The sequence below is a fragment of the Rousettus aegyptiacus genome, unplaced genomic scaffold, assembly GCF_014176215.1.
Source record: "Rousettus aegyptiacus isolate mRouAeg1 unplaced genomic scaffold, mRouAeg1.p scaffold_m13_p_2, whole genome shotgun sequence".
Classification (NCBI taxonomy): domain Eukaryota; kingdom Metazoa; phylum Chordata; class Mammalia; order Chiroptera; family Pteropodidae; genus Rousettus; species Rousettus aegyptiacus.
Window position 1 is genome coordinate 142,052,981 of NW_023416295.1, and position 18,046 is coordinate 142,071,026.

At 31.6% G+C, this 18,046-nt stretch overlaps 1 protein-coding gene across 16 annotated transcripts in view; it reads right to left on the reverse strand.

Moving 5' to 3' along the window:
* Positions 1-18,046, reverse strand: part of CCDC91 (coiled-coil domain containing 91) — a 263,463-nt gene that overhangs the window by 39,266 nt on the left and 206,151 nt on the right. For all 16 annotated transcript variants that reach the window (XM_036236754.1, XM_036236752.1, XM_036236744.1 and 13 more), the window contains one exon: positions 13,732-13,845. In XM_036236754.1, the coding sequence (XP_036092647.1) occupies positions 13,732-13,845 (114 nt within the window). The remainder of the gene's footprint in view (positions 1-13,731; positions 13,846-18,046) is intronic.

Sequence of the window (18,046 nt, forward strand, 5' to 3'; positions counted from 1 at the left end):
AAATCAATATAAACAAAAACAAAAACAAAACCTCCATTTCCACTACTCCCAATAATCTGAGCTTTATGAATCAAAACATTCTGGAATTACAACTGAAAGGTATAACAAGAATCTAGAGATAACCTTTACAAAAATCTTTATAAATCTGCCGATTTCTATAAGAGACCAAATCCTTTGGTTTCTCATAAGCTTTTATCCATCCTCTATTTACTAGGCTATGGTCTATAGCCTAGACCATATTTCAGTTTTCATTTGATTGAAATTAAAAATAAAACAAATAAACCAAAAAACAGCACGATCACCATAATCTTAAATACTTTTGAAATTCTATTATTAATTATTGGCATAATGCTTTTCCCCTTTGTTCAAACATTGCCATGAGTTATGATGTCTATTATGGCTTCAAGTCATTACTTTGACCTTACATAGTTACTTAAGGAAATATGCTCTTATATTTTCCTCCAAAATCAAGACTTTAACCTTTTGAAAGACATAGTGCTCCTGGTTCTCCATAGCTGCTTTGATCTGGTAGACACTACTGTGCTGCACAGTGCCCATACAGCTAACAAAACACAAATGGGTCTCTGTTATCCTCTTGTCCTTCTTGGCTTTCAGCCTGAAATTTTCATTTCCGACCTATTCATGAATCTTTGTCCATATTCTTTACTGCTGCATCTTGCCTACACAGATGGTATGCCTAACAGCTCAGATTTCAGGTCCAGACTCTCACTTTCCAGCTTTGTGATTTGTTAGCTAATAATATTCTGAGCAATAAATACACATACGCATACATACATATACACACACACACACACATGCACACACTTATTTAATAACCTTAGACAGTGCATAGGATCATAGTAAATACTATATAAATATTAGCTCTCATCATTATTGCCATCATTATTTCAGTTTTTGGGCCTTTCATAGCTACTTCTTCCTCTAGGTCTTACCTCCATTTTTCCTTCTTGACTTGTTCACCATTTATATTATATCTAGCCATGCTGACTAAAATCTTCACTTGGTTCGACCCATGCTAACAGACTATAACTAACCACAGACACTCAATAATAATATATCCATCCAGTATGTCAATTTTTAACTGTTATGGCCTATGACTCAAAGTTGACACTTTGACTTTGTTTTATTTTGATTTGAATCAATTCTTATCAATATCTAAATTTAAAGAACTTCGGTTTAGTGCACAAATGGAGAAGAGTCATCTGAATATTTAAGAAGTTAAAGCCTTTCACCAAAGAATATCAGCTAATTGTCACTGATATAACTCAAAAGGTAATTATTTAGATGAACATTTTAAATTATTAAACAAAAAAGAGATAAATATTTTTAAATATGAAATGACCCTAACATAAGTATTTATATTAACAATACTTTCATTTATAAGTTTTATTTTGGTTTAGCAAAAATGCTGCCCCAAAAATCAGCTAGAGAAAAGTACATTAATTGCTATACCAAACTAGTTTTTATGTGCACATGCATAAATTTAAATTTAAAATTTTAAGTTGGAATATATGTAGTATTTTCTGCAACAGAAATGAGATTTAATCTAAGCATTAAGCTATATCTATAATATCTTCTAAATTACCCCACTACTGAAACGGAAATGATCAACAGATTCATCTCATCAAAGTTCACAATGGTTCATATGTAAGTTCTTTCAAAGTTATCCTTTATGTGAGTCCAGCAAAATAAGAAAGATAAAAAAGCCTTAAAATGTAAAGTGGAGGATAGTAATACATTTGATCTTAAAGTATATTATATAAAATTAGATTTCAAAGAAGAGTGTAAGTTAGTGTTAAGTTTTTTAGATTACCTATATTAACTTTTAAAAACTATAGAACCTTTAAAAAAGCTATTCACCTCATTTGTTTTACTAACCCCTTTCCAAATCAAATTTTCTATTCTTTAAATTTAGAGAGGAAGATATATTTCTGACTTACTGTAACATCTTTTTGGCAAAGTGATTTGCACTGGCTATTTCGAAATCCAAATATCTTTCCATTTATTTGTTATTGTGCCACTTAAAATGGGTAAAACTTTACAAATTTGTAAGGTAAATTTTTGATGGTTTGAATTAAAATATAATTTACGTGAAGTAGGTTAAAATCCCTTTGTCACTGAAAAATGAAGTACAATTGAAAGCACAGACAACTGAATGTTAGGGTACCTTATACATTTTAATGTGCTTTGATCAGATAAATACATTGTCTAATATGAGACCCAAATCAAGACTTATAAAGGCAGATGCAGAATTGCTACTGTGATACTTTTTGCATAGGCAACTATACAGCCCCAAGATAAATAAAAGAAAGGATAAATAATTATCATAAGAATGGGGTAGGAGGCTGGGAATGTAAGAAAAGTGCCATTTCTCTACACTAACATATAAATAATGTATAAAGCAACTACTATGATGCAGTCGATTTATACCAAAACTTAAAGCCCCTCAAGGGATTCATTTATCAGTTGCCAAGAAAAATGTAACTCATAGTCTTAGTAGATTTTAAAACGATAAGAGATATTAGAGAACAGCTAGTCCAGCTTTCATATTACTAAAATGAGAAAAGTAAGGTGCCACAAGATATTAAATAACTTGTCTTGAAATCATGATTAATTCAATTTAACTGTAGAACTTAATAGAAACTAGAGAGTTAATTTTGGCCAAATGTTGCCTTTTAATAAAGTTTGAGATGAAACACTCAAGAATATTGCAGCGAAACTGGATTAAATGAGTCCTGTTATAATTAGAAAATTCTGACAATGCCTTGACCACAAAACCTTCAAAGTGATAATTACTCCTTTTTTTTCTCTAAAAATCTAAATTAAAAGGATCCTCTAAAATGAAGATTATTTTCCTGGAGGTGATTTAGAAAACATAGGCCATAATTCAGGTTCTTAAGAGGAAAAAAAATAATCTTTTATTACATTTGGATGAGATTTTATTTTTTAGGAATCAGTGCTTGGCTGTGAGTAGTTGTTACTTGCTGAATGTTATTCATATTTCCTCCTTCATAGGAAGCTCATGTGTGTAACAGTCTTAATTTGTTGAATGGGTTGCTACACTTTATTCTAATTCAAGGGCCATAGGTCATTATAAACCACACATTCTTCCTCAGTAGAGAAGTGTCAAGGAACATGGTCCTACCCATACCATTTTCTTTTCTACAATCTCTTTTAGTATAAAATAAAGTTTATGGCGCTACTGACCAGCTCTAATATGTTATAATACCTTATCTGGCAATTACTATCAAGAGAGAAATCTCATCCAGAATAGCACCTGAGGAGTTTCAATTGTATAGTTATAATGAGGCATAATGAAAGAATGAAAATTTAAAGGGCCGACAGGAAGAAAATTGTACTAAAAGATGATTTCGAAGATCTAAAACAGGGGTTGACAAACTTTTTTTTCTGTAAAGATAGTAAACATTTTAGGTTATATGGGCCCCATGGTCTCTCTCAATTATTCAATTCTGCTGTTACATCATGAAACCAGCCTCAGAAAAACATATAAATGAATGGATGTAGCTGTATGTTTCAATAAAACTTTATTTAAAAAAACAAGCAGCAAGCCAGATTTGACCCATGGGTTGTAGTTTGCAACCCCTTCCTTATCTAGAATTTGAAATGATTCAAGAGAGTTTAAACCAAAATAACTACATTTGGGGTGCACAGGTGATTTTCAGACAAATTAAATACATCTTTAAATCTTGTTAAATTTTCCTGTTTTTTTTTTTCTATTGTACAAATTATTTTGGAGATTTCTAAATTCATTTAAAAGTTATACAATTTATATTAAATAATATTAAAAGTTTATGAGCTAAACCTGCAAAGCATTAGCTTTTCGATTTCATACTAAATTTGTGAATCCAATATAATTTTTTTTCCCCAGGCTTAATAAGGTAGATTTTACAGAGGAATATTTTTTTTTAAACTATAATTTAGAATACTTATAACAAAGGTACTTTGATACCACTGGAACTGATCCATTATTAATTTAAATTATTTTTCTGCTCAATCATTTAAAAAGTTCTTCTTGTTATATATTGCTTAGATACTAATTTTTGGTTGTTATCATGATTTGAATGAACAGTATAAGTACAATTAATTCAAATTAATAAAAAACTTAGGGTACAATTTGAAGGTAAATTACAATCCCCTTAATTAGTTCATGTATAGGTAGCCAATATGACCTGTCCAAGATGTTTAGATCAGATGAATAGTGAATATTTATAAAGATTGGTGACATCCCTATTGATCTGATAGAAAAAAACAAACTAGGAAGTGGCATTTAAAAGTAAAACTTTTCCTTTCCAGTATAATTCTAATTTTAACTGGTATAATCATAATTCTAATATAAAAAAGGACTAGATAGCTGATTAAAAAACAGTTGATTGATTGCCAATAAACAAAAAAAAGCAATGTTATCCTCTATGGTAATTTGTGATTTCATTGCATTTTATATCGTATAGTGGGTTGTAAATTATTCAAAAGGTTAAACATTTTTGATTTTTCTTCTGTGTTGCTCTGTTTTTTTAAAAGACTGAAGGAAAAAATGCAGGGAAAAACAGTCTTTATTTCAATCTTTTAGTAAATTTGTTAAGGATAAGATGATGTCAAAGGAAAGATGGTTAGGGACAAAAGACATATAAAGACAGGAACTGACACAGCATTAAGATTTCCTCCTTTAAAGAATTTTGAAAACTTTAATAGGAGAAGATTACTTCACAGACTGGAATTTAAGCTCAGTTGGACCCAAGGTCTATTGGGCTTTTGAGGCATCTAGTGTTGAAAAATCTCAAGTTGACAATCTATGAAAAAAAAAAAAAGTTGGAGAGGAGAAAGGAAATTTTTATTCTGGAAAAGTTTCCTTCTCTGATGCAAATAGAAATCCATCTTACAAGGGAAGAAGCTGAGATGAGTTGCCCTAGTTTAGTCTTTTGGAAAGAGACGAGAAGATTATGAATTTGCTAAAAACATTTATTTCTTCTAAATATTATCTTGTAAGCTTTTAGATGTCTTATTTTTTTGTGAAAAATTTACAACCCAAAAGATATTCATAAAAATTAATTTGAAATACGGATATCAAATTTTGGAAAGAAGAGAGTAAGATCTTAATTTTTAAAATTTTGTATAAAAAAGAGGTCTAGTAATTAGTGCTTTCATTAGACATTTTATCTAAACACTTTCCTTTTTTTCTTTTAATAACTTTTCTGTTTGGAGAGATAGAAACATTCAAATATTAAAAGTATTCCACAATATGTTATTTTAAAAACTTCCAAATTCCCAAGTAGAAGTAATAAACTTCCTACTAGCATACTGATTAAATCAGTTTTAATCTGTCAATCAAGTAGCAAGAGTAAAATAAATTTTTAGACTCACACTGTAAACTTCTGTGGAAATAGAATGTCAAACATTAACCTAAAAAGCATATATTTAATTAGCAAAAAGAATATTACTAGGAGTTTCTAAATTTTTTTAAAATAATATAAAAATGATGATGATCATAGCACATATGTATTGAATCCTGACTCCATCTTTTTGATTTTTATACATACATTAACTCGAAACAATTCTGTAAGGTAGATATTAGATTTATTTTTCTTCGTAGATAAAGAAACAAGCATTGATTAGTGGAACTTTGGTACAAATGGAATCTAATATCATGATTTTGTTATTGTTTTTTAATGAGCATTCCTACATGTGATAACTGTTTTACCTAACTAATACAAATCAATTCTAACCTTTTAAAGTGATTTGCAAGAATACACAGATTAAATGGCAGAGTTCATTGTTAATTCCCTTCAAAGGGTCAATTTATCTCATACAAGGGGACTAGACAACTCCTAACATAGCGTTTCTTGCTCTCATTTTAAATATTTCTTATGGCAGCCAAATGATTCCTTTTGATGGGAAAAATGTGATTTTTAAATGTTTAAAAGAAAATCTTACATTTTGATCAAAGAAATATTAATATAAAATAATATAAATGGATTTGCTTTCTTTTATAATCTCTTGTTTAAATGTAAAGCTCAAATAAGGACTGATCATATGTTACTAAGAAAAGTTGATTTAAAAATATACAGATTGATTTCAAATAAACTCTTTGGAGATATATATATGAAAACAGGAGTTTTCCGAGAATATATTACTTCCTGAAAAGCCAATTGACTATTTCTAGTTCAGAATTTTCTCTTTAGGAGGTTAGGCACCTACCAGGCACTATCATAAAGAAATTAATGAGCTATAAAAAACAAAAACAAAAACAGAACAACAATTCAATGAACTCAGGAATAAAATTAATGAACAGAAAGAATACTGTACAACAGAAATTGAAACCGTAAAAAAGAACCAAACAGAAATTCTGCAGCAGAAAAAAATAAATGAGATGAAGAATGCAGTAGAAAGTAATGGAAACAGAGCAGACAACATGGAAGAGAGAGTTAGTGTTAGTGAGCTTAAAGATAGAAATCTACAAGAATTTCGGGTAGAAGAAAAGAGAAAACTAAAACTAAAAAAATATGAAAAAGTTCTACAAGAACCGTCCAACTCCACTGGAAAAGGCAACATAAGAATAATGGGTATCACAGAAGGAAAAGAGAGGGAGAAGGAAGCAGAGAGCTTAAAGAAATAATAGCTGAGAACTTCCCAAGTTGGGGAAGGGACTGGATATATCAGCCAATGAAGCTAATAGAACACCTACATTGTCTCAACACAAAAAGACCTTCTCTAAGCCATTTAAACTGTCAAAGGCAATGATAAAGAATTTTAAAGGAAGCCAGGGAAAAAGAGAGCAACCTATAAAGTAACCCCCATTAGGGCTATCAACACATTTCTCAGCAGAAACTCTATAGGCTAGGAGAGTATGGAATGATATATTCAAAATATAAAAAGATAAAAACTGTCAGCCAAGAATTCTCTACCCTGCAAAGTAGAGAATATGAATGGGAAATAAAGGCTTTCCAAAACAAATAAAGCTGAGGGAGTCCACAATAATTAGACCTGCCTTATAAGTACTGTTGAAAGGAACTCTTCCTACCTGAAACAAAAAGGCAAAAATATACAAATTTGAGTAAGATGACAGAGTTAGAAAATTATAAAGCTATCTCATAATATGATATAAACAATAAATTATAGCATAAAGGTTAAAGGGGAAAAAACACTAAAAATAACTATGGCTATTTCAATTCAGTAATGACCTCATGATATTAAAAGGAGTATTTGTGAAAACATAAATATAAAATGGGAAGAGAAAAAGGACAAAACTTGTATAGGCAAATGTAGTTAAGGTGCTATAAGTGAAAAAAGGACTATTTTATCTGTAAGATGTTCTATATAAACCTCTTGGTAATCACGAAACAAAAATCTAGGGTAGAGACATGAAAAATTAAAAAAGAAACAGAAAAATATCATAGAAAACCATCAAAATAAAAATTGGAGGTAAAAACACAAGAAAAAAATGATGCTGCTATACAGCAATCAGAAAACAAAAGGTAGTAGATAGTTCTCACATATCAATAATTGCCCTAAGTACAAATGGTTAGGACTCACTCATAAAATGGCATAGAGTGGTTGGATGGATTATAAAACAAGACTCAACTATATGATGCTTTCAGGAGATTTATATGAGCTCTAAAGACAAATACAGGCTTAAAGTGAATGGGTGGAAGATAATACTGGAAACATATGGTAGCCAAAAGAAAGTAGGTGTAGTCATACTTATCAAAGACAAAACAGTCTTTAAGACAAAAAAGATAACAAAAGACAAAAAAGATAACAAAAGACAAAGATGGGCATTGTATAATGAATGATAAGGGGAATAATCCATCAGGAAGATATAATATTTATTAATATATATGCACCCAACACAGGAGTAACAAAATACATAAAGCAACTATTAACAGACCTAAAGGGAGAAATTGACAACAACACAAAATTAAACAGGACTTTAACATTCTGTTTACATCAATGAATAGTTACTGATGAGGGAGTACCAAAGAACTGTCAGCTGATTTCTTAACAGAAAATTTGCAGGCCAGAAGGGACTGGCACAAAATATTTGAAGTGATGAAAAGCAAGGACCTACAACCAAGATTACTCTACCTAGCAAAGCTATCATTTAGAATTGAAGAATAGATAAAGAGCTCCCCAGACAAGAAAAAGCTCAGCGTCGGTGGTGACCATCTGAGAATTGCTTGGTGGCTCCTGCCAAGTGGCCCCAGGCAGGGTACAGGCTACAGCTGAACTTGGCTTGTGCTGAGGCCCAGAACCCACATGTCTAGTGGCCAGCTTTGGACCAACCCAGAGAACCAGCTGGGGCCACATCTGAGGATGACATACCCAAAGGGCAGACTGGGCAAGCACCAGAGCCCTGCTAAAGCAAATCCTGCTCCATTGGGTCAGCCCATCCACAACACCTTCTTCACTGTGGTCATTCGCCAGTTTTCATAACCAATCAGTCAAAGGGTCAATCTCTCCCATGACGTGCAAATAGAAATCAAGCCTCAACTACAGCAGGAGGGCACACACAATCTATACAAGGAATACACCTGAAACATCTAGATCAGGTGACCTGGGAGACTGGTGCCACTAGGCGCTATAGGACACCTACTACATAAGGCCACTCTGCTAAGACCAGGAGATAGAGCAGCCCTACCTAATACATAGTAACAAACACAGGGAGGCAGCCAAAATGGGGAGACAAAGAAACATGTTCTAAATGAAAGAACAGAACAGAGCTCCACAAAAAGAACAAAACAAAACACAGACAAGCAATCTATCCAATGCAGAGTTCAAAATACTGTTTATGAGAATGCTCAAAGAACTTAGGGGTACTAGAAGGAGAAAAGAGAGAGCAAGAGATTGAGAATATATTTAAAGAAATAATGACTGAAAACTTCCTTATCCTGATGAAGGAAATAGACATAAAAGCCTGGGAAGCATAGAGTCCCAAACAAGATGAACCTGAAGAGGCCCACACCAAGACACTTCAACATTAAAATATCAAAGGTTAAAGACAACGAGAGAATTTTACAAGCAGCAAGAGAAAAGCAATTCGTCACCTACAAGGGAGCTCCCATAAAACTGTCAGCTAATTCCTCAACAGAAATTGTAGGCCAGAAGGGATTGGCACGAAATATCAAAGTGATGAAAAGCAAGGACCTACAATCAAGATTTCTCCACCCAGCAAAGCTATCATTCAGAATTGAAGGACAGATAAAGAGCTTTCCAGACAAGAGACTCACTTCAGAACAAAAGACATACACAGACTGAAAGTTAAGAGATAGAAAAGACATTTCATGAAAATAGAAATAAAAAAAAAGAAAGAAAGCTAGGGTAGTAATACTTACACTAGACAAAACAGACTTTAAAACAAAGGTTATAACAAGAGACAAAGAAGGACCCAGTAATCCTGCTTGCTTTTGGGTATTTATTCAAAGAAACCCAAAACATTACTTCAAAAGGATATGTGAATACATTATTTTCATTCTAGCATAATTTACAATTGTCGAAATATAGAGGCAACCTGGGGTTCCATCAATGGATGAATGGATAAAAAAGAAGTGATACATATATACAATGAACTATTACTCAGCCATAAAAAAAAAAAAAAAAAAGAAATCTTGCCCCTTCAACAACATGGTTGGACCTAGTGGGTATTGTGCTGAGTGGAGTATGTCCAACAGAGAAAGACAAATGCTATATGATTTCAGTTACATGTGGAATTTAAAGAACAAAATAAACAGAAACAAACTCATAGGTACAGAGAACATTTTGATGGTTATCAGATGGGAAGGGGGTTGGAAGGGTGGGTGAAAAGCAGAAGGGATTAAGAAGTACAAATTAATAGTTAGAAAACAGTCATGGGTATGTAAAATATAGCATAAGAAATGTAGTCAATAATGTTGTAATAAAAATCTATGGTGTCAGATGGGTACTTAATTTATCAGGGTGATCACTTACATAAATGTCTAATCAGTATGTTGTACACTTGAAACTACTATAATATTGAATGCCAACTGTAATTGGAAAATAAAAATTATTTAAAAAAGGAAGAAAACTGGAAAAGTCACAAATAGATGAAGTTTAAATAACACGCCACTGAAAAAATATATTAGCTCAAGGAATAAATCAAAGGAAATAGAGACTAAAAAGATAATACAAAAGATCAATGAAATAAGACCTGGGTTTTTTTAAAAAAAGATAAACAAAATTGACAAAGCTTTAGCTAAGAAAAAAAGAAGGCTCAAATAAAAATCAAAAACAAAAGGGAAGTCACAACAGATACTACAAAAATACAGTCATATTTGACTTCTATAAATAGTATAAGCCAAATAATTAGAAAATCTAAAGAAAACTGATAAATATTTAGAATCATACAATCTTCCTAGACTGAACCATGAAGAAATATAAATCTGAATAGACCAAACACTAGTAAGGAGGTTAAAATGGCACTCAAAAACAGAATACAAAGTCCATGACCAGATGGTTTCATTGGTGAATTCTACCAAGAAATCAAAGAAGATTTAATATCGTTCCTTCTCAAACTCTTCCAAAAACTTGAAGAGAAGTCTTCTTAATTTATTTTATGTGGCCAATACAACCCTGGTATCAAAAACCATAAAAAAACAACACACAAGAAAAATTACAAGCCAAAATCTTTGATGAACAGTTGCAAAAATTCTTTAAAAAGTATTAGCAAACCAAATATAATAATATATTAAAAGAATCAAAGACTACAGTCAACTGAGAATTATTCCAGGATGCAAAGATTTGACATCCACAAATGTATCAACATGATATACCACATTAACAAAATGAAGGACAAAAATCATATGATCATCTAAGTAGATACAGAAAAAGAATTTTACAAGATCCAATATTAATTTATGATAAAAAAATCTCGACAAAATGGGATTAGAAGGTAAGTATCTCAACATAATAAAGGTCACATATGACAAACCCACAGCTAACATCTTAATGGTGAAAAACTGGAAGCTTTTCCCCTTTAAGATCAGGAACAAAACAACGATGTACATTCTTACCAATTCTATTCAACATGGGACTGAAAGCTCTAATCAGAGCAATCGGACAAGAAAAAGAAATAAAAGGCATCCAAATTAGAAGGGGATAAGTTAAGTTGTCACTTTTTTGCCAATGACACGATTTTATATATAGAAAATCCCAAAGACACCACCAAAAATTATTACAAATAATAAACAAATACAGTAAAGCTACAAGGTACAAAATCAATGTACAAAAATCTGTTGTGTTCTATACACTAACAATGAGCTATAAGAAGGAGAAAAAATTTAAAACCTCCCATTTATAATTACAACAAAAAGAATAAAACATCTAGGGATAAATTTAACCAAGGAGCTGAAAGACCTATACACTGAAAAGTGTAAGGGACTGTTGAAAAAAAACTAAAATGGGCACAAATAAATGTAAAAATATTCTATGCTCACGGACTGAAAGTATTAACATTGTTAAAATGTCCATATTACCTAAAGCAATCTATAGACCCAATTCAATTCCTATTAAAATCCCAATGGCATTTTCACATAAATAGAACAAAAAAAAATCCTCAAATCTCTATAGAACCACAGAAGACCCTGAATAGTCAAAGCAATCCTGGGAAAAAAAGAACCAACCTGGAGGTATCACACATTTTGATTTCAAACCAATGTACAAAGCTATAGTAATTGAAACAATATAGTATAGGTAGAACAGACATGATGACTAGTGGAACAGAATTGGGAGCCCAGAAATAAATCCAGTCATATATGGATAACTAATTTACATCAAAAGAGCCAAGAACACACAATGGAGAAAGAAAAGTCTTCAAAAAATGGTGCTGGAAAACTGAACAGTCACATGCTAAAGAATGAAACTAGATCATGATCTTATACCATATATTGATAGTTAAAATAGATTAAAGACATGAACATAAGATCTGAAACCATAAAATATATAGAAAATATAGGTGGTAAGCTGCTTGACATAAGTCTTAGTGATGTTTTCTGTGGCTTTCACTCCAACAGCAAGATAAATGCAAAAATAAACAAACGGGACTACATCAAACAAAGAAACTTCTGGACAGCAAAGGAAAGCATCAACAAAATGAAAAGACAACCTGCCAAATGGGAAAAGGTATTTGCGAATCATATATCTGAGAAGGGATTAATATCCAAACCATACAAAGAACTCATACAACTCCACAAAACAAAACAATCTGATTAAAAAGTGTGTAGATGATCTGAATAGATAGTGTCCCAAAAAAGACATAAGGTGGCCAACAGACATACAAAAAGATCTTCAGCATCACTAAATGTTAGGGAAATGCAAATAAAAACCACAATGAGATATCACCTCACACCTGTAAGAATAACTATCATTGAAAAGACAGGAAATAAGTGTTGAAGAGGATGTGAAAAAAAGAGAAACTTCATGTGCTGTTGAGGGAATTTAAATTGGTACAGCCATTATGAAAACACTATGAACATTCCTCAAAAGACTAAGAAAGGAACTACCGTAAGATCTGGCTATTTTACTTCTGGATATTTATCTTAAGAATACAGAAACAGTAATTTGAAAAGATATATGCATGCCATGTTCACTGCAGCATCATTTTCAATAGGCAGGATATAGAAACAACCTAAGTGTCCATTGAGGAATTAATGGATAACGGAGATGTGATATGTACAGTTGACCGTTGAATAATATAGGTTTGAACTGTGTGTGTCCACTTACACAAAATTGTTTTTCAATAAATACTGTAAATGTATTTTCTCTTCCTTACAATTTCCTTAATAACATTTTCTTTTCTTTAGCTTACTTTATTATAAGAATATAGTATATAATACTTATGACATACAAAATATGTTAGTCAACCATTTATATTATCAGTTATCAGGCTTACAGTCAACACCAGGTTATTAGTAGTAGTTAAGTTTTGGGAGAGCCAAAAGTATACATAAATTTGTATGGGATATCAGTGACCCTAGTCCCTATGTTGTTCAAGGGTCATATACTACTCCGTCACAATGCAATACTACTTAGCCACAAAGAAAAAAATAAAATCTTACCATTTGTATCAACATGCATGGACCTTGAGGGGATTATGCTAAGTGAAATAAGTCAGACAAAGAAATACAAATACCATATGATTTTACTCATGTGGAATAAGAAAAAAAAGAACAAACAAAACAAAAACAAACTCACAGAGGCAGACTATGGATTGATTGGTGGTTATCAGAAGGGAGGCGGGGTGGAGGGACAATGAAATGGGTTAAGGGGGCCAATTATATGGTGATAGATGGAAATTAGGCTTTTGTGGTAAGCACAATGTATTACATAATTATAATGTTGTACACCTGAAACTAACATTTTATAAACCAATGTTACCTCAAAAAAAAAAAAAAAAATCTGGAACTGTTTCCTTTCTTCATGAGTGTAAAGTTGAATTGGAAATGGTATAGGTCATTTCTAGGAGTCTAGCAAAAAAGTATTCAGTGTTGCTTTTCTGTTGACAAATGGTATTTAGATCTATAGATCTATTAGAATATTTGATCGTCTCAGAAAAATAATCTTAGATATTCCTAAATTATATGACAAAGGACGTTTTAAATATTTTTAAATTTCATGTTATGTATGGAAGCCAGTGCTTCAGTTTATGGAAGCACAAATTAAAATGCTTCAGGAGGTACTTACCCTTTTCTGTTCTTTTATGTACTCTATCAATTCATCTCTTGTTCTTTTCACGGCCTCTTCCACAGCTTTTTCACTTCGCTTCTGCTCTTCTATTATTGCTGCCTTAACAGTTTCCTGTTTGAGGGAAGAGGGGGAAAATCAGGGAGGTATGCACTGTGACATATTTGTGTCCATTTTATGCAAGCTAAAAATCCTCTTTAATGGTTTGAGCTCATTCTGTTCAAAGCATATCTTTAAACAGGAATAAGAACTTATAAACCTTTTGGGAACCTTTAGAGATTCCACAGAATTCACTTTTCTAAACTGTGAGTGAAAGGGAAAAGAAATGGAATAAGCCATTTATTGCAGGGAGCGCCTGACAGACTCCAATGGCTTCCTTACTAACCTTTCATTTGATGTTTACATGATTGATTGCCTTCCTGTACTTTGCACTATCCACATAAGACTTCCAACTTGTGTTTATTCTTCCAAGAACACCCTAATGCTCTAGCTGTTTTATTCACGTTTAATTTTCCCATCATACAATAATCAAGTGTGGTCTGGGTAGTAAGATTTACAACTAGTTTGGTCCTCCTGCCAGGTTAAGATGTTGAGAGCTGGACACCATGAATAAGAAGTAAAAATTCCACCCTGTGTGCTAATATTTGAAATGAGAAATCTAGGAAGAAAAATGGTACTCCCCATTTTACTGAAATAGTAATCAAGTACCTAAGAGATTTCAGAATTTCAGATGAGGAGAATGAAGGCTAAAGTTCTGAAAAAGAAATATAACACTTCTCAAAAAAGTAGTAGTAATATTTTCTGCTAAAACAGTGTTTCGTGGATTAGATGAATGCCACAAAACAAATTTCTTTAATTTCTACTTATCTATATAGGTAGGATCCTTTTTTTAGACAGGCAATCAATTATAAAATGCCTTGAAATTTCTCAGGAGTATTCTTTTCATTCTGTTATTCTTGAGGACTCTCATCTTTGTAGTGTATATGTGTATTTAGTTTTTCCCAATTAATTTTAAGTATGTATACAATTTGGAAAATATAAAATAATATTAAGAGTTTTCTATTTTGAATATATTTACTGCAGAAGATTTGAAATATAGAAAAATGTGAACACAAAACAATATACAAACATACCACATACTTGGTTATAAAAAAGAAGATGGGGTTCAAACTGTATATACTATTTTCTAAGTCTGGCATTTTTCAATTAAAACATATTTTGAATATTTTTAAGCCATTAAATATTCTTTTATCATATAATTTCTATTCCATTACAGGGATATATAATAATTCATTTTACTAATCCTTATTCATGGGTATTTTTATTAATAGAATAAAGAAGTAATAAGCATTCATATATGTATCTTTGTAATGCATGTTATATGTTTCCTTAGGATCAATTCAAGAAGTAGAATCGCTTTGGATAAAGGATATAATTTTCGAGCTCTGTTATAGATTTGGACATTTTGTACACATGTTCCCCATAAGCAATGCATGAAAATGGCTGCTTTCTTACATCCTTGATTATATTTAGTCTTACCAGTTTTTAGAAAAGGACATCCAATTTATGCTGCTTTAAAAAAAAAGATTATATGATATTCATCATTTTTCATAGAAATATTAGCAATGTACCTCTAATCTCTTATCATTTGCTTGATCATGTCTTCTTTCCATTTTAATATTGGCATACTGTTAATTTTGAGGATTTCTTTCCTAATACATAAAAGTCACAAATCTGAAAATCCCCAGAATGGTGACTTTGAAAACTGTTACTCTTATATTTTCAGTCACTGAGTATATTATGCTTTAGTTTCAATCATAAAATAATAGAGCACTAAGTTCTTTCATAATTATTTTAAAAACTTAAAGTTGGAGAACTATAGTAATTTTTAAAAATGGCAAATAAGATTTAAAATATAAGCATCTACTATTTCAAGTCCTATTGATTTCACTCTTACTAATTTGGAATTTAAAAATTTTCAGATTTTAGAAAGGCAGAAAATACTTCACATATTACTAAGCTCCTTGAAATACAACATATTAAAAGTTTTCCAGTGAAGAGTATGAATAGTCTCATACTATGTGGGTACATTAAAAATATAAATATCATATCAGTTCAGATCAGATTCTGCCAACAGGTGAGTTACAAAAATCCTTAGTTTTCAGAAGTTTTGTAATTTTAAAACTGCAGATAAGGGTTGTAGACCCAGATTATTTGAACGTAAAAGATAAACTTGCCCCATATTTAACATCAATCAGAATTTCTATCTCGCAAGGGTCATATTGGTAAATTTGACTAGACCTATTTGGTTGAAAGCAAAAGCGTCAATTAAATAAAAGGAATATATCCAGAAAACACATGAAGAGTTAGTTAATATGTTTTTCAGTTGGCATTTTTTTGGGGGTTGAGACTTTATATTATGTGCTCATTCCACATTTTTGAGAATCTTCCTCTATTAATTTTTGAGCAAACAAAGAATCATTTATAAAGAAAGTTTTCCTTGATTCTCCCCTTCTAGTCAGGAGTTAGGTGACAGTCAAGGTTCTAAAATCTATCCTTAAAAATTACTTATCAATAAACAAATTCCTTTCAATATGACACAGAAGTAAAGTTTAAATCTTCTCTTTTCTAACTAAATTCTGAATTAGTTGGACATGATTAATGAATTTTGTGTGCATGTATGAAAGTGCCTGCGAATACCCACCTACATGTTTCACTGAGTTCCACAAATAAACTGTATCATCCCTATGAGCCATGAGACTTAGCCCAAATTAAAATATACCTCACAAAGAATGAAGGCTTGCCACAATCAGTATATTCAAATATGCAATTCTAAAAGATGATTTTCCAGAATATTTTAGTAAAGGCCACACCATTAGACCATGGTATATTCTCTAAGGGAAGGTTACTCAACTTTGGCACTATTGACAATTCTTTACTAGGTGTGGGGATGGGGTGTCATGACAAACAGCAAATTTGGTGTCTACTCAGCAGATCACCTCCAGCTGAGAGTCACTGCTCTGAAGTAAATAGTTCAGAGGGAAAGACATCCATTTGCATATATGTTATGGTTTGTCAAAATATATCAGTTACATTTGTCATCATATCTTAATTTTTATCGAAAAATATATGCAATAAATCATATCCGAATGGTTATATAACTAGTTTTTAAGTGTGAAAGAAAGAATTCTATATAATAGTTTAAAAAAAATTAATGACTGGAATCAATTTCTGTACTGTTACAATTAAATAAGTCATGATGAATGTCATTTAGGGCTAGAAGTTTATGTGACATATTTACACAAGATTTTAAAATTTCTCTTTATTGCTTAAAAGTATAGTTATGTTTTAGTCCCCATTACATTTACCGTATATTTCAGTAATCGGCGGGTCATGAACGAATAAATGGTCTGTGGTTGTTTGTTCTTTATCAGTGCAATTTAATTAAGGATTGCAGTTGCGTTTGGGATTGTAAACATAATCAAATTATTTATGGAACAAATCTCAGTCCAGTTCTGGTCTGGGAGCTATACATCTTTGTATTGAAAATTTTTGGAGGCAATTGTATGCTTTAATTATTTTTTGTCTCTATACACAGTGTATGTATATTATTTAATTATGTATTATTTCAGAAGCTTCATAATATTATTACTACTATATTACTATTATCATTACTACTACTAATAATTTTCTGCATTCTATTTTATTTTATTTTTTATTCTTCAAAATCCTATGATTTAGCAAATAAACCTCCTGAGTTGGTTGCCTGATTTTCTGGTCTTTTCACTCCTGTTTTCTATTTCTTCGTATTTTTACACCCTTTTTTCTGAAGGACTTCTATAACTTCTGTTGAATCATGTTTCTTTTCTTTTGTACTTTCTACTGTATTTTAAATGTCTAATCTTTGACTTAAAAAAATAACATCCTTTTCCTGTTTCACAGACACAAAACCTCTCTTAACTCTGAAAAAACTGGTAATTTTTTTTAACTTCTTATGTCTCCACAGCATCTGTTTTATTCCCTGTTTTTCATGAGAACTTGCCTATTCATACTTGACTATTTGCTCATGTTTCAAGAGTAGAGCAGTAAAATGCTGAGTAACATCTCTGTGCTTGGAGTTGTGGTTTATGGACTGTGATCTTAATAACACAGTAATCTGACTGTTGTTTCCTAGGGGCAGTTTCTGATACCAATATAGTTAGGTCTTTTATCTTGAGCTGTCAAGATTCCTTAGGAAAAAATCTTCCAATTTTCTGTCTGGTCGTCAGCATTCTAAGAGCTGGAATGGGAAAAATAGCCAAAGTTCTCAATAAAC